At 49.2% G+C, this 23,304-nt stretch overlaps 1 protein-coding gene across 1 annotated transcript; it reads right to left on the reverse strand.

Annotated features, from left to right (window-relative positions):
- Positions 1–7,768: 7,768 nt before the first annotated feature.
- SHH (sonic hedgehog signaling molecule) lies at positions 7,769–22,660 on the reverse strand. The gene is made up of 3 exons (XM_066551094.1): positions 21,939–22,660; positions 16,983–17,244; positions 7,769–13,488 (listed from the first exon to the last, which is right to left on the reverse strand). The coding sequence occupies exons 1-3, from the start codon at positions 22,245–22,247 to the stop codon at positions 12,779–12,781; spliced, it is 1,281 nt and encodes a 426-aa protein (XP_066407191.1). The 5' UTR covers positions 22,248–22,660; the 3' UTR covers positions 7,769–12,778.
- Between the last annotated feature and the right edge of the window lie 644 nt (positions 22,661–23,304).

Here is a 23,304-nt window from a genome sequence, read left to right on the forward strand (position 1 = left end):
TGCATGTGCAAAATAAATCATATTTTTACAGCTTTCAGGGTTGGTAACCAAAGGCTATGCAAGTATTTGGATTATCACAGTCCTGGCTTTAAAAAATAGGAAATGGTGCTTTACCGGAAAGTGATTCTTTCAAGACAAAATGCATTTTTCTAGCTGCTGCCTTTCATTAAAATTATATCATTTAATCCAAAATGAAAATGAAATTTATAAGGAGCTTAATAAAATGTGCATGTTTCTTTGTGAAAGAAATTAGCTGATGCACAGAAGGATTCTGTTTTGGTTTAACACCAATAAAGATGCCTCAGCCTAAAAGATAATTCAGGGTTAGCACCAGATCATCCCGTGCTGAGCCCCCTGCTTTTTCTCATCCACCTGTTTTTATTGGTTTTGCTGCTCACAACAAATAAAAATGTTTCCCTTCAGTCTCTAAGCCTTAAAAGCAAACAGAGGTTGGGCCATATTTGACTTCACACAGAAATGTGGATGGGACCCGTTCCTTGGCCCCCAGTCATGGCTCAATAGAAGGTTTGCCCAGGCAGAGCAGAGCCTGGGCTGGGACTCTCTGGTAGCTGAATCCATTTTTGGGAGACAAGTAGGTTTTCTCTGGCTGATTTCTAGCCCTGGACAAACACAGGCATCATTTTACTCCTTCAAGTTGCTTCATGCCTCAGGATGGAGGAGGCTGGACTCAGAAGATGCTCCTGAGCAGTGGCAGGTGAAATCATACTCTGACAACAGCAGCCCAACACTCTGGTCCAGCCTTGTGTTTTGAGGGTAGAAAGCAGAGGTTTTTAGGAATACAGCCTGGTTTTACACCATGGACACCTCAGAGAGGCAGGAGGGTCCCCAGCACCCCTGACAGGGCTGTTGGGCAGGCAGAGGGTCAGGCTGAGACAGTGAGTCTGGAAACTCCCTTTGCTGAACTCCTCATTTCCACATGCAGTCCTTCTGAAGGGTATCTGAGGAATGTCCCAAATAGCACTGGCTGTAGGAGCGGAAGGTGCTGACAAATCCAGGGGGAAAAAGGATCTTTACTGCAAGTGGGTGATCAGCCTGGCACTGACCACAACAAGGGAGCTCATTGCATTGCAGTGGCTGTGGCACAGCCTCCATGAAAATTACAGGGAATGCAAAATCAGCCCTGGGAATGATTTAAATTGCATTTTGCTCTCTGTATGGCCATCATGGAGAGCTGACAGCAGGGAGAGGGAGCAAGACAGAAGCAATGTTCTTGTCCTCCTTCCTGCAGATGTCAAACCTCATGGTCTGTAATGGACATAGAGATAGGGCAGGAAAGAATCAGAGGTCAGAGATTAATTCTTCAAAACATGAAGGAAACCAAAGCAGCTGGGTGGGTTTTCTTCTGGTAGGAATAGGGTCCTGGTTTTCACCCAGCTCTGATTCAGAGATTGACACATCTGATCTATGAAAGGCCTGGTTTTTAATATCTACAATCTAAGTCCCAGCAGCGCTCAGCATCTCCTGAGAATCTCCTTTGTGCCCATCCCAATCTCCTGTGCCAGAGGAATCAATGATTTTTTTTGCCTTCCCCAGCCCTGAGACATCCCTGGGGAATACAGGGACAGAGCACACAGCCGTCTTGCTGCTGACAGATCTTCTCCTGCATTGCCTCTGAATGATGACATCCCATTTCTAACCCCCTTTGGTATTGATTTTCATGGTAAACTGACATAATTTGGCTGATACACAATTTTCATTTTCCCCACTGCTGATGAATTGTAACATCCTCTCTCTCTATGCTTTTTTTTTTTTTTTTTTAAATACAACCACCTTAATAGTCTGGGAGAGGAAAGATGACCTTGCAGAGGTGATAATCTCTCTGGTTGAACCTGGGGATGGCTCAGCCCCACAGCAACATTCCACACTCCCTACACAACTGGTAATAATTTTGTGATCAGCCTGTGACTGTTCCAAAAAATAGGAACAAATGAGTTAAATCACAAATCTAATGCACTTCCTATCCTGTCTATTCCTACAGAACAGCACGTCAGCAGTGCCAGAAGACACATGGATGATAAGTTACTAATAAATTCATTGTGTTGCTGATTTTTAGCAGACTGATAAAAACACTCCTTTTAACAATGCACAGCTTGCATGGAAAGGAACGGAAGAGATTGGGAAAACATTCTACACTTGAATTGTAAGAATTGCTATTGTAAAGGCTGTTAATTGCCGTAATTTTGCATTAATCAGGTATTGATTGCATTTTTACCAGCTGAGAGAGCAGCACACATCCCCTCTCCCCCCCTGAGCTCAGTGCAGGCAGCTGCCAAGCTGCACGGTTAGCAGGGAATCACTAGAGGTCACTTCGATTCCACCTAATGCAACAAAGCCTGAAAGGTCTGAGGGTTTGTTTCTGCCCTTTTTTTGTTGTTGCTGTTGTGAGACACTTTTTAAAAGCAGACTCTTTTTGCACATGTGGATAAGTGTTAATGGAACCTCCTTGAGCTGAATTTTATTCTGGTGTAAAGAGTGAAACTTTGAAGAAGTTTATAAAGCTGTGTCTGTATTCATCAAGAGGAAATTTGGCCATGAGTTTCGATTTTAATATGAAACATCTTCTACTGGATTTGATATTCCTGATAGCAGATGTCATTATTTAACTCTCAATAAATAGTTTTGTCCTGTCAAGGTCCATATAAATAGGAAAAAAATATCTCCAATGTATAATCTACAAGAAGATATTCCAATTTTCCTGCATATTCAGTTACACCCAAATGAAGAGAAACATTTAGGTGTATTTCATTCCTTGCTTCAGTTGATAAATAAAGTACAGGCATTTCCTTGCTAAGAGAAAAGAACACCCCTAAAAAGGAACACCTCGTGATCAGGCAAAACACTTCCCTGGTGCAAGGAGCAGCTCCAAGGAGAGTCCAAACTTGGCCTTTTTTACATTGGTAAAGCAACAATTTAGGGACCTATAGGATGAAATCTTACTTTTTTCTCATTTTGAACATTTGGGACACTTTGGTCCTACCCTGCAAGCTTCTTTAGTCCCAGGTTCACAAGAGCCTGAGCCCCAGGTGAGGAACCCATAGCACATCTCCCTCAGGAATGGCACCACTGCTGTCCAGATGTCTCCATGCTGAGTCCCTGATGGGGCAGGGGCTGCACAGACACATCCCCCTGCCCTGAGGAGTGGCAGCACCCTGCCTGTTTCTAAATGCAGTTGGTTTAATCCTGGTTTGGGAAAGGCATGAACACTTGGCACGCCTGGAATCTTGGTGGAGCACATAGGTCACCTTTGGCTGCAGCCAGCAGATCTCACAAAGCTACAGCTTTTCTTCTGCCCCTGGTATTGTTCAGCACCTGCTGGAAGCCACCTGAGCTCCTGAGGCATCTGCACTTGCTCCCTGTGAACCCTTGCACATCCACACACCCCTAAGGCAGGCCCCAGTGACTCCTGGTGTGTCCCCACTGGGGACAGTGACTCCTGGTGTGTCCATGAGTGACTCCTGGTGCATCCCCAGTGACTCCTGGTGTGTCCCCAGTGACTCCTGGTGCGTCCCCAGTGACTCCTGGTGTGTCCCCAGTGACTCCTGGTGTGTCCATGAGTGACTCCTGGTACATCCCCAGTGACTCCTGGTGTGTCCCCAGTGACTCCTGGTGTGTCCATGAATGACTCCTGGTGTGTCCCCAGTGACTCCTGGTGTGTCCCCAGTGACTCCTGGTGTGTCCATGAGTGACTCCTGGTGTGTCCATGAATGACTCCTGGTGTGTCCCCAGTGACTCCTGGTGCATCCCCAGTGACTCCTGGTGTGTCCATGAGTGATTCCTGGTGCATCCCCAGTGACTCCTGGTGTGTCCATGAGTGATTCCTGGTGCATCCCCAGTGACTCCTGGTGTGTCCATGAGTGATTCCTGGTGCATCCCCAGTGACTCCTGGTGTGTCCCCAGTGACTCCTGGTGTGTCCATGAGTGACTCCCATGAATGACTTGGGAGCAGAGTGTGGAGAGCTGTGGCTGGTTTGTGTCTGGTGCCCAGGACAGCTCCTGGTGGGAGAGCTGAGTCACTCAGACCGCACCAGTGCACAGACCAGTGCACACACTCAGGTACTGGGGATTTCTCCTGTCCTTTCCATGAGCTGCCCAAAAACTGGGCTTTGGAAGGTGGGAGGTTCCCAAGACCCCCAAAAGTCTCAAGCAAGAATCCTGTGTTGGGTGAGTGTCAGGGCAAGCCTCCATCCATGCCTCCTTGCCTTGGGGAGCAGTTCTTGGTCTCCTGCTCTGTCTCCTGGAAACACATCACTCCTTCCCTTCCACACTGCACACATTAAGGGAGATTTCTTTCCAGACACAGCTCTCCATGGTGCTCCCTCAGATCCCCACAGTTTTTTATCCCCACAGCACTGCATGTCCCACTCCAGATCCCATTAAGCAATGTGATGAGCACCCCTCCCATGAGCATCTATCTTCTCCCTTCCTTCCCTGGGGGAGAATTGAGTGGGAATAGTTTTAATTAACTGGGCTGTATGTGCACAGTGTTTATACCTACGCAGGCAAGGCTGAACAAGTGTGCCCTGCTCTTGGAAAGAGAGGCACTGAGGTTTGTGGCCTCTCTGAAGTTCTAATCCCTCAGTAGAGAGCCAGCCCCAGAGAAAGCTCTGGGTTTGGGCTACACTGGGCTTACCCCAGCACAGAACAGAGAGAGGGGTGAGCATCTGGGCCCAGAGCTGGTCACTCTGCAGAGCTAAGGAAAATCTATATGCACCCCACATGAGGACCCCTGGATGAGACAGGGATGCTCCCAATGTAGCCTGGGGCTCCATGGGGAGCCTCTGCAGAAGGCTGACATGACACTTTAGGCAGGATTCAGAAGTAAGGTTAGGACACCTACATTCAGACATATTTGCAGCTCTCTGTGAGCTCTTGGTGTCTCAGCTCACTCATTAGTCTACAGAGATCTTGTCCAGCCAGACTCTCCAGCCAGCAGGAATCTCCTCTCCATGGTGGAGACACAATCAGAAGCCAAAATATTTTCTTACCCTTGGTCTGGCTAAAGCCTTGTGGGTCCTCCTTGTGATGTATGTGTGTAATGCAGAGTTTAACATCATGCAAAAAGTCATCTGTCCTCTTTTCCAAAGGTATTTAGAATGGAATTAAAAATCTGGCAGGAAGTATGCTGATTTTATAAATAAGGATGCCTAATACTGGCAGCTGTGAGATGTCTAAAAATTAAATCAATTTTTTTACAAAAGGATAAATTAAGAGGACTTTCAAATAGCCTGACTATTTGTCAGTATAGGTTTTGGGCAGTTCCTGCATTTCACCATGTGCCCACAGAGGAAATCCTCAGAGCTGCACATGGGCAGTAGCTGATGATATCTGATCCACTGTGTTTCTCATCATGTTGACCCCACAGACTGTGGAAAAGTATCCTCAGAGATGTTTTTCTGCCCATCTCTGGTAAAGCCAGGGAGACAACAAGCTACTTGCTCAAAATCAGAAGAAACCCCATCAAAGGGACAAGGACCAAACCTGCTTCACTCAAAGCCTGGCATTGTTCTGGCAACTTATTTGTCTGCAATGAGGAATTTTTTTTACTTTACTGTTTTCTCCTTCCTCCAGCTATTTATAGTTTCAGTTCATAACCAGTGGTTAATATTTTCAAAGTAGTCAAGCACGTGGTCACCCACACAGAAGATGTGACTGATCCTGCTGTGCTCTCTAAAAGATGTTGTCCATGATATTCGGGATCTTTCTGCAGGGATCACTGAGGAGCTGTTGGCAGAGGGCAGGAAAGATGCCCTGCTGCCTTGGGAAGCAGCTCTTGCTGAGTCTGCTACACTCTGCAAGGCTCTGGGTGAGCTGGCAAAGCTGTTACCTTCTCCTGAAGATGCCCCATGTGGGACTTTCACGGATATATTTGTTTTTTAGTGAATTTAACCCAGTCTTTTCAAGGTGCAGCTGAAAGTTCCTGAATACATGGGTTAAAACTCATTGCACTCTGGATCAAAGGCTGGTATTTCGTTCCTCCTCCTGCACTGCTGTGCAGTGACAAAGTTCCTGGTGACTTAAGTGGGAGAGAGGCTGTGTCCTGGGAGACAAAACTTAATTGAGTGTAATACCACAGGGCACATAAAGTAGGGCAACACAGTCTGACCTCATTTTGCCCATACATAACCCTGCTGACATCAGTGGGAGCTGCACATTTGCAGTCAGGAGGTGAAATGTGCCCACTCTTGGCTGCTCTGGGAAATTCTTACTGGCCTGATAAATCCTATTATTTGATGGTGCAATATGAGAGTGTTGGATACACCAGGTAAAGCTGAGCAAACACAGCTCAGCTCCCTGCTTGTTTGAAGTTGTGGAAAAACTTCTTTTGACGCTGGTGGTTGTTGGATGGAGCCCACAGTACACAGTGATTCATAATCATTTTCCTCAATGAAAGCAACCAGGTTGGTTTGTTGTTATTTGTGGGATCACATATTCATTATTTGCAAATATTTGAATGGCAGTTGGACTTTCTGATGCCTGTGAACCCCATAGCTTCCACTGGTGTTAGCACAAAATGGTTATTCACAAATACTCTGCCAGAACAGACTTGTTTGATACTGAACATTTATTACACTCCTGTTTCCAGAAGAACTCTGCTGAGTAGAAAGGGCATCATTTGGCAAAGCCAACAAAGCTTACACCCCAACCAGTGACTATTCCAAGAGAATTGTTCATGAGCAATCCTGAGACTAATATTTATTTGCATTCATTACTGTCTAATAATTAAAACCAGTTCTTACTGCTGTAGAAAACAGGATGGGGCTGACTTACAAGGAAGAGGTGAGCTGGGTGAGTGAGGCTTCAGCTCTGTGCTCAGGGCAGGCTGCAGGAGCAGCAGCAGAACTTAGCAGAGCTCTGAATGTCCCAGATTCTGAGTCTGGGATTTCTTAAAACTAATCTTGTTTTAACTCTTTGCTCTCCTTCCTCACAGAATAAATGCAAGATTATAAAGGAAGATTCTTGGTAGATGGGATGCAAGGCTGCTGTATTTAGGGAAACTGTTAGTATATTTAACAAAACCAGTTTCTCAGAGGGATGGAGCCCCTCCATCCTTGCAGACATGTGGGACCTGACAGAGGGTGGCCTCCAGCAGATTGTCCTAAGTGGGCCCAGTATGGGCTGAGGTGAGACCTGGGACCACCAGGGGCTCCTTACAGCCTAAACTGCTCCAAAAAAAAAAAAAAAAAGGCCCATGAAATGCTTTAATGCTCCAAACTAGCCAAGGCCTGATCTGTATCCTGCTTGTAAATAGGTTTCCTCCACCCAGTGAAAGCCTGTGACAGGACTATGACACAGTGTCTGCCTGTCATGAGACCAAAAGGAAGTTGCTGTAATTGCACACAGATGCATCATCCACTCCCTTGCAGACAATGCCATCAAAAGTCTCAAAACTTGGAATGATCCAGCATTCCCAAGTATGGTTTCCCTGTGAGCACATCCCCTTTCCAAGGGAGGCATCCTGATGTCCCAGAGGTCTGGTCCAGAGAAGCTTTGCCCCAGAGATGGGCTGAAGGGGAAGGGGTCCCTGTGCCATTCCAGGGTCCAGTGAGCTGGGCAGAGCTGCATGAAGCACTTGGTGTTCTCAGAGCATCCCTGCTCCCCTGGCCATGTCCAACCCCTCCTGCCCTTGGGCAGCAGCCAGATGTGAGTTTGGTGGCCAAGGAACCCTCCACAGTCACACCATGCAGAGCATCCCTTGTCACCTCATCTCCTCCCCAGTAATACAAACAGACATCTGTTCACACCAAACTGAGCAAATCTAATATTTATTTCACATTTAGGTCACAGGACATCAAACCAAATATTTTTACCCCAAACAGATTTCCTGACCTTGTGGCAAATCATCCCTGATTTGCAGTAATATTTGTCCAAAGAGATGTCTTGCTCTCACTTAAAAATGAAAGGAAAAGAAGTTATATAGGGTCCTGCACTCAGCTTTAAGGTGCACAATTGCCTGTGCACCCAAATCACCTCTGGATGCCACTCTTGATTTCACTGGAACCAGGGCAAGATCATTAAACTCTTAAACTCTTATTTCCTGCATTTGTTCACTCCTTTTCATCCCTGAAAACCAAAATTATTTAAATACATAAGTCCGAACACCCCAAATGCAAAGCATTAAAAATTATATTTAACAATCTTGACCCAAACAGTGGCTATGGGGCCCCTATCAAATCTGAGACAATCCCATTGCTTGTAAAGATGCTTTTTTTTAAAGATGATTTTTTTTTCCCTTTCAGCCCTCCTGGGCCAAGGATCACATTAGCACTGCTCCTTTGAAAGCTCTGAAGGGCTCTGTACATGGAAAATTGACCTTTTTTTCAGTTAAGTTTGAACTAGTTTCAAGGCAGAAACTGCTGAAGAGAGAATTTCAAAAGCTTGAGAAATCTAGTGGTCCCTTATGGCTTGCAGTAATGAGTAAGATAAAATGCTCTTTCTGGTTTCCTTCCCCCTGTAATTGAAATAGATGCTGTACTGGGGCTGCAAAACTGCTGCCCAATTATCACCCAGCCAGGCTGATTTACATCTCCTGTTCAGCCTCAGCATGGTGGGAAATGCTCAGGAGGGCCAGTGTAAACATATTTATGTCCTGGTGGGATGTGCTGAGCTCCTAATATCAGGATAATAGTGTTATATATGTAGACATATATGTGCATATACGTCTAAAGACCCAGCTAGGCAAACTTTCTCCTGTGAGGGCACCAAGAGCTGCTGGCTGAGGCACAGCACAGCTACAGGCTGGAAAACACCTGGTTCACCCCAGTGCTTGGCTTGGATTTTAGTGATGCACTATGGATGTGATCCTCTTTTACTGGCACATTCCAGCTTCCCTTTGGAGGGTTTGAGCACCAGGCCACTGCCTGAACTATTGGTCAAGTAAACACAGACTAGTCCCAGTCTCATTAGGGTCATTTCTCACATTGGCTTGGCTGGGGGAGGTGGAGAGGACAGGCAGCTGCTGGTGGGCTGCCCTTCAGGGCACCTCTGCCACCCCACAGAACCCTTCAAATGAGTTGGCTTTGCAGAGCCACGCAATATTTCACAGGTAAATGACAGACTGCCCACGTGGCTGTAGGTGGGAGGAGAAGGAGGCTGTGGCCACCACATGGAGCCCCACTGGCACAATTCTTGGTGTGTTTGAAGAGTCCAATACCAAATCCCACAGGATCCCCACTCTGCATTTCAATTTCATCAGGGTAAACTCCTCAGAGGTGTGCAATAGGAATGCCATCACATATCAGACATTTCAGGAAGTGTCTGTAATTTCTTTAATTATTCAGACAACAGAGCACAAGGATAATAGCTTCAAGTACATTCTTATACATTATTTTGACAGTAATAGATATGTATTTAGTCATAAACTATTCTGTAGCCACCACTATGTGTACATTTTATACAAACTATTGCCATACTCGGACCCTGAAAATGGACAGTGACATCTCCTAGATGTTTTGCACAAGGTTATGACAGTACATCCTTCATACAAGAGCTGTGGCTGTGGGTTGGATTGGCCCATCTAACACACCACAGAGGGGTGATCCTGATGAGAGGAGCCAGAGGGAGAGGTGGAATTCAGACACGGTGAGAGGAAGACGTAAAGCTGCTTGGAATAAGTGTGACGGAGAACATGGCGCAGCATTTCTCTGCTCAGTGAAACAGGCTGATCCTGGTGTAAGAGCATCTAAGCTTCTCTCACACCACAAAGATCTGAGCTCGTCTCGGCCTTTGGGTGAAGATTAAATGAGGCAATGTCTGGTGTGGTCCCATCCAGGCATGTGCCCTGCCCTGACACAAGTGTGGGCTCTGGTCTGATGGCTCTTTAACATCTCAGTTGCAATTTAGATTGAAGCCCTCCAGCCAGTGGCTTAAAGTTTGATCATTGACATCCCTAAACACCTCCACCATCCGACCTCTGGAGAAGGCACCTTCCAACACGGTCATTTCTTTGAGTGTAGAGGCCTTAAAAAATGGCAACCACCTCTCAGAGACTGAGTAAGAGAGCTCAGACACCCAGACGCTGCCAAACTAAGGCCAGACTCACAGCAGAGACTCATTTGTTCCACGATAACATTCTCACATGCCCCAAATCATCTGGGTTTGCAGCCCTCAGCACACCCCAAAGACAGGGAGGTGGCAGAGTCCAAGCTGGGGTGGGCAGCAGGTTCTCAGCACCCAGCAGGCAGTCCACAGTCCCCCGTGATGCCTCTCGTTGGGTAGGCATGAGGGTGGCTTTGTTCCTCTCCTGGTGCTGCAGCACACTGTGGTCACTCCAAAGTCTCATCACCCTGGCCATGTCCAAGCTTTGGAGGTTGGAAGTGGAGCTGGACTAGAGGTTGACAGGAAGGAGAAACCACATCCATCTGTCAGGGCTTCACACAGCAATGCTCGTGCGTGGAACTCGGCCTCCAGCTCCTGACAGCGCTCCAGAAGCTCCTGGGATTTCAGCGTGGAAGGGCATGGTCGACACTCTCTGGAGATGGCCCCAGGCAGGGACGTTCTGGGAGGCTGTGGAGATGCCATCCATCCCAGCAGAGAACGTGGCTGTGTCTCTGGAGCAAAAGGCCTGGTGGATGAACATCCTAGACTGGCAAGTAATGGAAACCAAAGAAAAGGTGAGAAAACATTCAAGGCAAGCTCCCTTCTGGCACGGTCCCGTCGCAGACGCGTGCACACATGCACACACAATGTTTTGCAACATTTTTAAAGGGATCCTGGAAACCCTCAGTGGAGGAGCACGTGGCACAGCAGAACCTCACTGATCAGCACCTGTCAAGGATGATCCCCTCAGGGTGGGTTGGGGCTGGGACCAGGCAGGGGATGCAGCGCTGGCCCCATCACTCAGCTCCTAAAACACATCTCCAGCACATCCACCCATGGGTGGCTTGGGACAGACTCCTGCATTACAGCTAAGGAATGTCTCTCAGCATAAATGAACAAATCTTTACCCTTTTGTTTGTTTTGCAAAGGGTGTTTTGCTCTGTTCTCAGTGGCCCCAAGCTCTGTGCTGTTACTCAAAGCAGTCAGTGAAATCTGGTGGCTGTCTCCTTCTTCCAGCATCAGCCACATGAACCCCTCTAACTCACCAAAGTCAATGTCTCTCCCTCAGATTTCCATCTTCTGGGCACCCAAATTGAAGTCCACCAAAATCCCGGAGTTGCCAAAAGGAGAAGGCAGCTGCCTCCCTCCACATTAATGCACTTCAAAGGGAAAACTTGATTTAGCATCCTCAGAAATCAATTTTAAGAGCCATCTACAGTCTCCATTCCAGACTGGGAGGTGGACATGGAGTCGGGGCTGGAGCTGGAAGAGAGGAGCATTGCCTGAGCAGGGATGGGGAGCCTTGGCTCTGGCAAAGGGAAACCCGTCTCCTGGTCGCTCGTGCAAATAAGTGAGGTTCTACTGTCAGTACAAGAGATTCCAGGTTATGCACAGATGTGATGGATTCGTTTCCTTAATTAAAGTACCAAAATTAAATGTTATAAGCAACACATCTAAATAAAATAATGGGCGCTCATTTAGGTATCATGTTTCCTAAACCAACAAGCAAAAAGGAAAAAAAAAAATGGGATGCACCAGGAACTCTTAGTTATTATATACTAACCAAACTGTGCATGGCACATTTTATTTCTATAAAACTATTAAAACTATTACAAAATATTCAAAAATACATTTTAGTAAATTTACAGCAGTTATTTCTCAATTTATTAATGCAAAACATCCTTTTCCCCCCTCTGTACAAACTACCATCTCCATCGTCACAGAATTGCCGCCATGTGCGCTTTTTAAAAAATATTATTTTCTAATAAACTTTTTCTGAAGTTAAAAATAACAAGGTTTCTTACGGTTTTTGCAAATAAAAAGTTTGTGTAACAGTCTCGACTTCCATGAACTTCCATGAACGTGGCCAAATGATGTTTTTACAAAGCAAAACATGGTAAACAATACAGGAAATGATGTTACATTTGCAACTATTTAAATTAAAATAATATATTCTCATATTTTACACTATTTCAAAAAACGAAATGTGATTCAGTTAAGTATTGATCTCTCAAAAAAATCTAATTTACAATTCTGTGTATAAAAATATAATTTACGGACCCCCATGAAGTTTGTCTTTTTTGTGTGTGTTTGTTTGTTTGTTTGCTTGTTTTTTAGACTTGCTGAAATGAAAGAGCAATGTAATGGAGAGATGGGAAAGTACAGAATTTTGCTTTCTGAAAGTCAGGACACACATGACATGTAGAAAAATAGACTCTGCGCAGTTTTGCTTGGCCTCACAAAATAATTTTTTCTCCTGTGAGTACAGTTCACATGATAATAAATTATCAAAGAAACTATTTAAGGCTCTTGAAGGTCCGGTTCATATCATTTAAAACATCTATTCAAAATACCAAAGAAATAAATATCCAGGAGAGGAGGAAAAAAAAAAACAACCAACAAACAAAACAAAAGAACAAATAAAAATATATATATATTTATAAACTAAACAGAACAGAACTTCCAGGGGTCTTTGTTTCCCTTTAAGTCTACTTTGGACTGTCCTACTTAATTATTATTATTTTATTATTATTATTTTTAAGTCTTTATCCGTGCTCTCTTTTAAAAATATGTATTTTTTTCTTTTTTTTTTTTCTTTTAGTGTTTTCTTTTTTTTCTTTCTTTTTTTTTCTCTCCTTTCTCTCTCTCTCTCTCTCTCTCTCTCTCTCCCTCCGTGTCTCTGTCTCTCCATTGGAGCCTGGCGGGATGGCGCGGGGTGCCCTCAGCTGGACGACACCATCATGCCCAGCGGGTGCAGAGAGTCACTATCCAGCACCCAGCTGCCGATGCGGTAGAGGAGCCGAGAGTACCAGTGGATGCCGGGGGCCGTGGGGTCTCCCATGGGGCACCCCACCCCGGCGGGACAGAGGGCGGCCAGCAGGGCCTGCAGCAGGCGGAAGGGAGCGAAGGCCCAGTGCGCCCAGCTGTGCTCCTCGATGACGGCGTAGCACGAGGCCAGCACGCGGTCGATGAGGATGGTGCCCTGGGCGGTGAGCGGCGCGTAGGCTCCCGACGCCTCCTCCCGCAGCGACACGCGGTGCACGGCCGCCGGCAGCAGCCGCCGCCCGCCCTCGCCCAGCACGAAGACGCGCTGGCCCGGCCGCACGCGGCTGGCGAACAGCGCCCGCCCGCTGCCGGCGCTCCCCGCCTCGGACTGGTTCTGCTGGGGCGCCACGAAGAGGAGGTGGGCGGCCGTCAGCAGCAGCCGGGCCCGGGGATGCCGGGTCTCGATGACGTAGAAGAGCTTGTGGGAGCCGTCCTCGCGGTCCAGGAAGGTGAGGAAGTCGCTGTAGAGCAGACGGCCTTCGGTGTCGGCCACCAGCACCCTGTCTCCAGGCCTCAGGTCCTTCACCAGCTTGGTCCCACCTTTCTCCAGGTGCACCGTGGCCGAGCCAGGGAAGCAACCACCAGATTTGGCTGCCACTGAGTTTTCTGCGCAAGGAGAGAGGCAGAGCAGGGTTAGAGGGCACATGCTGGGCTGGGGTACGGGAGCATGCAGGAACTTAGCACTTCCCCAGCCACCCCAACCCACCAAAAAAGTGCAGGACACAGCCAGATTCCCCTCTGAAATTCCTTCACCGTCATCTATGAGCACACCCCATTTGCACTCAGTGGGTCAAGTGAGAATCCCCTTCCTGCAGATTTGAGTCAGTATAAAATCTCCTCTGGGTTAGGAGTTACAAGAGCGATTTTTCTCATAAAGGAAATGAGCCAAAATATTTCCACTGAGAAAACTGTTCCAGAACAAAATCTCTTCTGGAAGAACGTCCCATTTGGCTGCTGTTTACCCTGTACTGACACCTGATGCCAGATAAGTTGCAGGCTTTCAAAGCTGAGTGGTTTTGCTGGCATAAAGTTTCTTCTCTAAGCCTGTGCTCTCAATGCTCGGGGTCCCCACTCAGCTCTTACTCAAGGAGCAAATCTAGGGCAGCAAAAAGCAGAGGACAGGAGGAGACTTTGCCTCAGGTTGCACACAAATTTTGGCACTGCAAAGCAGCAACCCAAATTTCCCAAATCCCCCTGCATAGTGCTGCACAAGCCCCCATGCTGCCTCCAGCCTTCCCGCTCAGCATGGTGGCTACTGGGGCACATCCCACACTCACAGCACCCCTGCCTGGCATCTCCAGCACTCTGCTTCAATCCTCTCCCAGAAAAGAAAGAAACCTCTCCCTCCCCCCTAGGAGAAGCATGCTCTTCCCTGTCTCAGAGCGTGTGGTCCCAGAGCAGCCCAACACCTGTGCCAGGCCCAAGCAAACGCCTCCTCCACCTCCTCCAGCTCTTGGGAGTTAGAGCTTAGAGTAGCTGTTGCTGCTTTCCTGTGCTACTGAGAGGAACTATCTCAGACTTAAAGAAAGCAAAAGTAGCAATGAGACTCTGTCTCTCTTGCAAATCATTTTTTTGAAGCTCAGCCACCTGTGGGGTGGTGGGAAAAAAAGTCTGCTGTGCTCCAGGCTGATCTCTGTCTTAACAGAGGGACTTGCAGTGTTCCTAACTACTCTGTTTTTTAAATTTTGGTTAATATCCCATAGGATGTCATGGTAGCAAGTGCTGAGATTCCCCATCCCTCCTTTGCCTTTCCCTGCTTTCTCCCAGTTACTCCCTATACCAGTTAAGAAACCTCATGATATTGCCCCTAAAGATGGACAGATTTTATATTTTGTCTCTGTGGCTGCTACTGAAATTCCTATGATTTAAACAAACCCTTGGAGTGTCTCCTAATGACTTTCTCAGGAAGGACAGGAAGGGTGAAAATTAGACCATTATTGATTTGCTAATGACTTTATCACTTCTCCTTCAGAAATGAAGCAGCAAGATCTCCAAGGCCTCCCTCTTCAGGGAGGACATGGCAACAAACAAGCTATGTGCTTTATGTGGAGGCCTCTGCTAGTAAACTACACCTTCCTACAAGCTGGCAGTAAAGGTCTGGCTAGAGCTTTGTTTGCATATTCAGGGACTTGATGAATAGATGTAGTAGTGTAGCAGCTCTACAAACATGCCAGTGAATTGGCAGAGGTGTGAAAATCTGCTTCTTTGAGCAGCGCTTGTTTGGGTTCTCTAATTAAAATCCAATAAAGGATCAGCATTGTCATTCTGATTCATGTAATAAATGCAGACACTCTTGGAAGAGAGGACACTTCCATTTTTTTCCCAGCTTCTTTCCCCCCTTTTCTCCCCCTCCCTATTTGTTCAGGTGCAGAAACCCTATGTGCCAATTCACACACATGCTCTCCAAAAACCCAGGACCTTCCAAGCACTATTTGCACAGCAGAGCCACTTTTCCAAGGCACTCAAGACCTGTATTTGAATTTTAAATGTAGAAGCTTGCTCTAAATACTTGCTGTAGCGCATTATCAATGTCCCTTTTACCACCCCTGCCTCTCCCTCCTCTGTTCTGGTGACAATAATTCAGGCCTTGGGGGAACTCTTCTTCGCATTCCAGTCTCCTGGATCATACTTTTTGCAAACAGAGATCTAGATAAAGAATCTTCCTGCTGGCATTATGGGATTTAATCTTCTCATGAGATGCTCTGTCATGAAATGAGGTTTGGACAGTTTAAGATCAGGCTGAGAGAGTGGAATTCAAGCCTGCTCCCTTCAGCCTGCCTCGTACAGTCACACGACCCTGCCTGACACCCTCCAAATATTGCCCCCGAGTCCTTGTGTGCCGAATCTCAATGAGCAGCTTGGGGTGGCTCCCCTCCTGTGAAACACCCCTGGGGTGGATTAGGAGGTGCTCCTGGGCTAAGGTCACGGCGCGCCACAATCGGACACCTTGCGCTACAAAGCCCATCTTGGCTATTGAAAGGGCAGTTTCAGATCTGCACGCAGCTGACAGCTTTGCAGGGCCTCTTTTCGCCTAGAAAGGACCCAGGAGCTGAACAAAAGCAGTAGCAGACTCTCAGGACAAAGCCCACATGGGCCAGGAGAGGTGCTCAGCCCCTGGGGAGCTCCGGGCAGGAGTGGGGGACGTGAACCCCTCCTGCAGGTGGGCATGGCAGGGCTGGGCTGTTTCCCTGCCGAGGGGCTGCTGGGTTTGAAGCAAACAGCTATATTTAAAGAAAGCCCATTATTTTCTTTTGCAGCCAAGTGTCTCCTGACACATCCAGCAGGTTGTTGGGCTAGGGTATGCTCTTAAAAGGAGCTTTCGATGTCATACAGCTGGATGGAGGGAGGCGGTGGAGCTGGGGGCTGTCACTCGCTGACAGATTTGCTCCACCAAAAAACGTGTCAAGTGTCAAGAAAAGAAACTCTGCGAGTCGGGGATTTCTTGCGAGCTGTTCCCGAGTTGAGACAGCGTGTGGCGTTCTAAGCACAGGGGAGGGGAGGAAAAAAAATTATGTGTATGTGTATCCCTATCTGGGAATTTCCTAGCGGCTACCGCTGAAGGAGGCTGGGGACCACGTTACTTATTTATTTTCCTGGCCGGCTCCCACTCGGAGATTAGCGCTCACGAGTAAGGCGTGCAGCCAGCGGGGCGGCTGGAGACGGCCACGAGTGTTTGTGTTGAACATGCTCCTTGGATGGGGAAAGCATCAGACCCCACGGGGGGAGGAGAAGGGTGTATGGCTGCGACGCAGCTCTCGTGGGGAGGCTGGCCAAGCAAATCACACAAATAAAAAGTGCTGTGAAAAACTGCTGCAGCTGGCTGGGCTTTGTTTTTTCCTTCCCCCTCACTCTTTCCTTCCCCCCACCTCTGCTCCGACGGGGTCACTAAGAGGAGGGAGGAAGGCCGGCTGCGCCCCCGGGGCTTTGCTCCCATCCCCGCGGGAGCGCCGGCGGGGCAGGGCCGGCCATGGGGACCCTGCAGGGAGGAGAGGAGGGAGCCCGGCAGCAGAGACAGGTCACAGAAGGCTCTAGGGCGCTGAGTTCCTGCCCTGGGATGTCTCCCCACCTCGGCACGTCCTTGGGCAGGCTGCCCGCCTTACCTGCTTTGACGGAGCAGTGGATGTGCGCCTTGGACTCGTAGTAGACCCAGTCGAAGCCAGCCTCGACGGCCAGGCGGGCCAGCATGCCGTACTTGCTGCGGTCCCGGTCCGACGTGGTGATGTCCACGGCGCGGCCCTCGTAGTGCAGGGACTCCTCGGAGTGGTGGCCGTCCTCGTCCCAGCCCTCGGTTACCCGCAGCTTTACCCCGGGCCACTGGTTCATCACCGAGATCGCCAGAGCGTTCAGCTTGTCCTTGCAGCGCTGCGGGGATACGGGCAGATAGGAAAGGGTCATTGTGGGGGTGCTGCAGCCAGGGGAACACCCCTCCTTCGTTATCGATACCCCCCTGGGCCGCATCCCGCTTCCCTCTCCCGCCGTTCCTGCCCTCCCTGCCAAACGCGCCCCAGGATGGGCTCAGCCAGGTCTGAGCATCTTCACCTCCCCTGCAGCCAGGGAAGGACCGGAGGTAGGTGAGGAGGGGGAGAGTGAAACCTGGGGACACGGGATGAACAGAGGATCAAACACCGCGAATATCCACGGGGACGGACCTTCTCCCTGCCCTGGCACCTGCTGCGGGGACAGGGGGACCCCCCTCTGCCGGTGCTGGCCGATTCAAAGCCAGCTGCACGGAGCAAATTCCTGCCGCTAAGTGCCCTGTCCCTTCCCGAGAGCAAAGTTTCTGCCCAGAACAAACACTCGCCATATATCTCAGAGTCACGGATTCCCCCCCGGAATGTCTCTGCGGGTCTTTTCAGCTTAATTCTGTGTTGAAAAGGGTATCAATACATGTTAACAGCCTTTATGTGCTGGAGGGAGGGGTGTTTTTTTTCTTCTCTCCCTTCGCCCATCACTCATTAGAGCCCTCAAAGCTGCATGGGCTGGGAGCATTCACTCCGCTTCAAACATACATCGGCGCTCGCCTACAAAGCCGAGCAAATCCATACAATAATATAGCTCTTAGTGGGAAGATGAAAAGCAAGGGAGGGCCAAGGAGGGAAGTTAAGCGGAGCAGGGATGCTATGCAAGCTAGCAGCCCCTTTGTGTGGAGTGAAACCCTTCCAACTCCGTGGAGAAAGTACTGCAGGGTTTTTCATTGACCCTCCAGAGCCACCAGCCTTCCCTGGGCTGAACTGGGCCCAGCAGCACGAGGAGCACGTAGGGATCGAGTAATGAGGCACAGAGGACAGGGGAAAGTGAGGAAAAGAGGTGAGCTGAAACCCTGGAAGTTTTGGGGATATTCCCATCTTAGCCAGGCGGGGAATAGACACAGTGGCGACAGGAGAGAAGGACTCTCAGCCCAGCAGAAACAGGAAATCGGCACCGAAAGCATTGAAAAGCACTTGACTAAAGGTACAGGGTTAGAAACACACACGTTGCCAGCTTTCTTCCTCCTTTTTGAGAGGAAAACAACTCAGGTGCATCTACCCGACATTGTTCTCCTGATGCAAATTGCGATGTGGCTGTAAGCCACGGCGGGATGCAGTAAGCTGCTCTTCCCACACTTTTGCTGGCCTGACTGCTATGCTTGGCCTTCTGCAGGACCATTCTCCCCAGTGTGCTCACAGCACAGCCAATAAAAGACCACAAAGTCCCAGGAAGGCAAAGCCCCTCCATTACTCCGACGACGCTACTTTTAGGGACGTGACAAGGTTGTTTAGCAAGGAAGTTCCCATGTGTTCACCAACAGCCATAAAAGTGATTCCAGCAACACACAGGTTGATATAAAGCGATATAAAAGTCCCCGAGAGATATAAAACACACTCACGAGCTCACTTTGGACTCTCTGGCCTACCGTTTTATGGAGAGAGACGGGTGTTTGGGTTTCGGCACCGTTCCCGGCAGCAAAGTGCAGTGGTACAAGGAAGTTGAGTTTGATTTATTTTATTTTTTCCCTCTCTCCCTCTCACACCTGAGTGGATAGATACGCTCCATCACTGATTTACAGGGGAAAGGGGGAGAAGGATCAAACGTCTCAGCTGCTGATAAGGCGACAGCACTGCGCGACACGGCGATGTCGTGCCCCGCACGGGAGAGCGGGCGCGGGCAGGGACGCGGGCAGCGCCGGGGGGCTCTGGCCGCTCCGGCCCTGCCAGCACCACTCCCCGGCTCCAGGCGAAATAAAGAAGAAGAAACGGCCTCCTAAAGGACTTTTCTCCCTTTTATACAGCCTGAGCTGGATTGTCAGAGTCAAAAGCCGTGAAGCCCAGACTATTTATTAATTCATCGGGTCGTGTGCCACAAATCAAGCCCAATTCTGTTCAGCCACCGTGAAGCTCAGCAGGGCTGCCTCCACTAACGCTTTGTGTGGAGGCAAAGTTGTTCAACAAGCCCTCTCCTGCCAGCTCCTAATCTCTTCACAAATGAATTGCTTGAAGGAAACACTTAACAGGTACCTGTCAGTGTAAACAACCTGGTGGGCTTCCTAAATGCCAAGTTGATCTCTAAATTCCTCACATCGCGCACTGGTTGTGTGCCTGCATTACACGAGATTGCTATTTTATTTCATACAAATTCCAGCTTTATCATACTGACCTGGCCTCCTTATCTCTCTCCCCAATCCAACCAATGGCCGGGGTGGGGGGGGAGGAAAGGGAGGAAGGGGGGAGCCCTTAGCAAACTGCTGGTGTCACCTGCAAAGTTGAGAACCTGACTTACCTACCTCTGTTTGCGTTCCCCCCCACCCTTCTGGAGTTAATATTAACTACCGACTAATGCATTCGGCAACCACTCTGCAAGTTTAACGATTCTGTCCATGAAAGATCTCTCCATGGTTGAAGGGCTCCCGAAGCCGGCGTTTAAAGGCTGGGATTTAACGAGAGGTTGCCGGTCGAGCGAGAGAGGGAAGGAGAGGAAAGCAAGGCAGGGAGGCCAGCGGCAGGACCGCACCCCGGGCCGCCGAGGACGCGGCCGTGCCCGGGCAGCGGGGAGCGAGGGCAGGCAGTGCGCTCGCTGCGCGACCCCGCTCCGCTTCCCCGCTCCCTGCCCGGCCCGGGGTGCCGGAGCCCCGCTCGCTCCCCGACCTCGCTCCCCTCTTTGCCGCCGGGTACCCGGCCCTGCGGCCTCCCCGGCCCCGCCGCTCTCAGCCCACCTCCCCCCTTTGTGTCTAAGGCACGGGAACAAGCGCTGAAGGAGAGGGGGGGGGAAAGTATTTGTTTTCGTTTCGTTCGTCTGAGGGAAGTTGACAGAAGGTCAGGAGTTCAGACGCTGCCAGCTTATGCAGCGGGAGCGGCCAGCCGCGTAGCCGGCGCGGCGTGCCCCGGGAGAGCCGCGGGGCCGGGGTCAGCCCGCAGTCCGCCCCCGGCCCGCAGCCCACCGCTCCCGACCGTGCCCCGGCTCCCCCCGCACCCGCCGCCCCGCTCCGCTCCGCTCCGCCGCGCACACGCACCGGCGCAGCCGCGCAGGGAGGGATGCGCCGAGCCCCGGCGGGAGCCCGTCTCCCGCGGAGCCGCCGCCGCCGCCGCTGCCGCCGGGCTGCGGAGGGAAGGGTGAAACCCGAGCCGCCGCGATCGATACGCGAGGGGAGTAAGTGGAGCTGAAAATGCGAGACATGCGGCTCCGGAGGCAGCGGGGGCGGAGGACCGCGGGTGCGCGGAGGGGCGCGGGCCGCGCCCGAGCGGGGACCGGCACCCGCTCCGCTCCGCTCCGCAGCCCTGCGCGGGGCGGCGGCGGCGGCGGCGGGCGGAGGCGCCGCCGCGCTCCGAGGTGCGGTGCGATTTAAGGTGGTCGGGAGGAGATGGTGGCGGCCGCCGGTCCCTCGCCCCGAGAGACCCGGCAACGTGCGGAAAATCAGGCCGAGGAACGGGAGAGTTTGGGAAATTCCACCCCCCACCCCCCCTTCCCCGCGTCCACTCCCCGCCTAGTCCTTCCAGGCGAGTCCTGCTCTAGCACTGAAGGTGGGGCTTAAATGTATTAATATTAAAAAAGCGCTGTTGACCTATATTTGGAGGAAACCCATTTCCAGTGTCTAGATTGCATGTAGTTTCTGAAACTCCGGGATTAGCAGAGCAATTGACTTCGCTGAGCTCTCTGTTGAGCATGAATTATAATTACGAGGTGACTCGGAGCGGTTCTCTTTCTCTCTCTCTTTCTCTCACCTTTATCTTTTTTTTCCTTTCTTTCTTTTTGTTCATAAAATAGTTCCGCAATCCGATTCCACCCGAAATCCAATATTTACCCAGTTGTAAACCTTGTGCCATCAGATTTTTTAAAACAGAAGGTGATGCAATGCCGATAAGTTGCAAGTCCCTCCCCTATGGAAGTACCAGAGCATTGGCGGCGAGCATCCTTAAAGAAATATCAATATATTTACGCTCTGATGGGCACAATTGCAAATGATGGTATTGCAATACGAGCTATATAATACGGAATCAGATGAGGAATGGTCGATCCGGCTTCAGCTGCCTTTTGTGAGTGCACGACTGCATGCCTACTAAATTTAGAATATGCTCGCGAGAACAATAATAATAATGAAGGTTAAAATGAAATAAAAAGAAAAAAAAGAGAAATTAAATCAAATATATAGAGAAAAAAATCAAGTCAGCAGGCGCAGCAACCGCGGACTACGTTTGTAATAATGAGTGGGTGGCCTGGCGGTCACTATACACTTGGGGTCCTCTGAGCTGTATGCAATTCGTTTGATCAAAGTGCATCCTTGGGGACAAATGCAAGCAGCAATCTCTAACCAAGTTACAGGGAACGCCATGGCACGGTAATGACTGTAAGTATCACACAGATTCCCCCACCAAATATCGAAACAGCTCCAGCTCCAGCCCCGGCTAACTTGGCCGGATAGATGGTATTTACATTCAATGGGGAAACTAGTCGAGTTTGGAGGGGCGGGGGGAGGAGGGGGAGAGGGAAAGGGGGGGGCTTTCAAAAATACTAAGACAGATGCGTCCTTTAGGATTGCTCAGAGAGGTTAACAAACACAAATACAGGTATCTCTGTGGCTCTACCTGAGTCATCAGTCTGTCAGCTCCCGTGTTCTCTTCATCCTTAAAAATAATGTCAGGGTTGTAATTTGGGGTTAGTTCTTTAAATCTCTCGGAGTTTCTTGTGATCTTCCCTTCATATCTTCCACTGGCCCCTAGGGTCTTCTCTGCCACATTGGGAATAAACTGCTTATAGGCTAAAGGGGTCAGCTTTTTGGGGTGTCTCCTTTTTCCAATGCCCCTGCCTGGTCCACAAGTCAGCCCAGAGGAGACTAAAAGAGCGCAGATGAAGCCCACCAAGAGAATTCTTGTCAACAGCAGCATTTCGTCCATTGAATCCAATTACTTCAAAGCTCTCTGTGCCTATCCCTGGCTGTCTCTCTAGAGCTCTCTCTCCTCCTATGTCCTTGTCTGCTTTCTGAATCGTATACTATCCACCGATCCCTAGCAAGACAGGTGCTGGAATGGCAGGCTTTAGGTCGCTGATAACGGAACACATCGGAGTTTGGTCGGGAGACAGCAATCGAGAGACAAAAAAAGGGTCTGATTTTAATGGTAGCAAAGCAAGACGCTAGTGAGAGGAGTCTGCCTTTAGTTCTATATTATAGCTGCCAGGGCCGAGAGCTGATTGGCCAAGGCGAGGCAAGCTTGTCTTCTGATGTTAACCCTCAAAAAGGCAACAAATTCTTGAAAGATTTTTTTTTCCTTTTACCTGAAGGGCTTGGAGCTGAGAGGGGTGGAGATCGCGCTTTCTTGGGATAACATCAATTACACGCTTTTTTTTTTTTCTTTTTTCTTGCTTTTTTTTTTTCCTTCTGTTTTTTTTTTTTTTTTTCCTCCAAAAACTTTCTTGGCAGAATGGTACATTTGTCAGCAAGAGGAACAGATGCCTCTCTGAAAAAGGGGAAAAAATTAAGATTAGCAGGCTGCTTCAGTGCAAATCAAGTTTCTAAGGGCAGTTAAATAAAATGCCGAAATATCAGGGAGCCGTGCAAATAGGAACACACTTGGGTAATATTAACACCCCGGGGGGGAATAATGCCATTTCAGAGCGCACCCACCTAAATGGCTTTGTAACAGGTTTCTTGCCCCTGAAAAGGGAGATTGCTTTCCCTCCCAAAGACATACATTTTTAAACACACTCGCCTTTTAGCTGATAAATGACCACTTTAACAGCAGAAACAGGTCTGATGCGAAGCGGCAGTTAAATGAAGTTAGTGTGTCTGTGTATCACACAACTGCAATGTGGCACTTTTTTTTTTTAATAAAATCAGGACTATCACCCAGTTTAAAATAACGTTGTATCTTCGGAAGTGCACGAATAGTCAACTGATTAAAAATAGATGGTCTCCTGAGCACGCTGGGGCTATATTCTTTGTTTCTTTGGTCA

Source organism: Molothrus aeneus, chromosome 1 (assembly GCF_037042795.1).
Source record: "Molothrus aeneus isolate 106 chromosome 1, BPBGC_Maene_1.0, whole genome shotgun sequence".
Lineage (NCBI taxonomy): Eukaryota > Metazoa > Chordata > Aves > Passeriformes > Icteridae > Molothrus > Molothrus aeneus.

Coding starts and splice junctions, on each gene's coding strand:
- SHH (XM_066551094.1), bottom strand. CDS start 22,247: ATGGACGAAATGCTGCTGTTGACAAGAATTCTCTTGGTGGGCTTCATC. Junction 17,245..21,938: donor CTGACAGACTGATGACTCAG/GTAGAGCCACAG, acceptor GTATCCCCGCAG/CGCTGCAAGGACAAGCTGAA. Junction 13,489..16,982: donor CCACTGCTCCGTCAAAGCAG/GTAAGGCGGGCA, acceptor CTCCTTGCGCAG/AAAACTCAGTGGCAGCCAAA.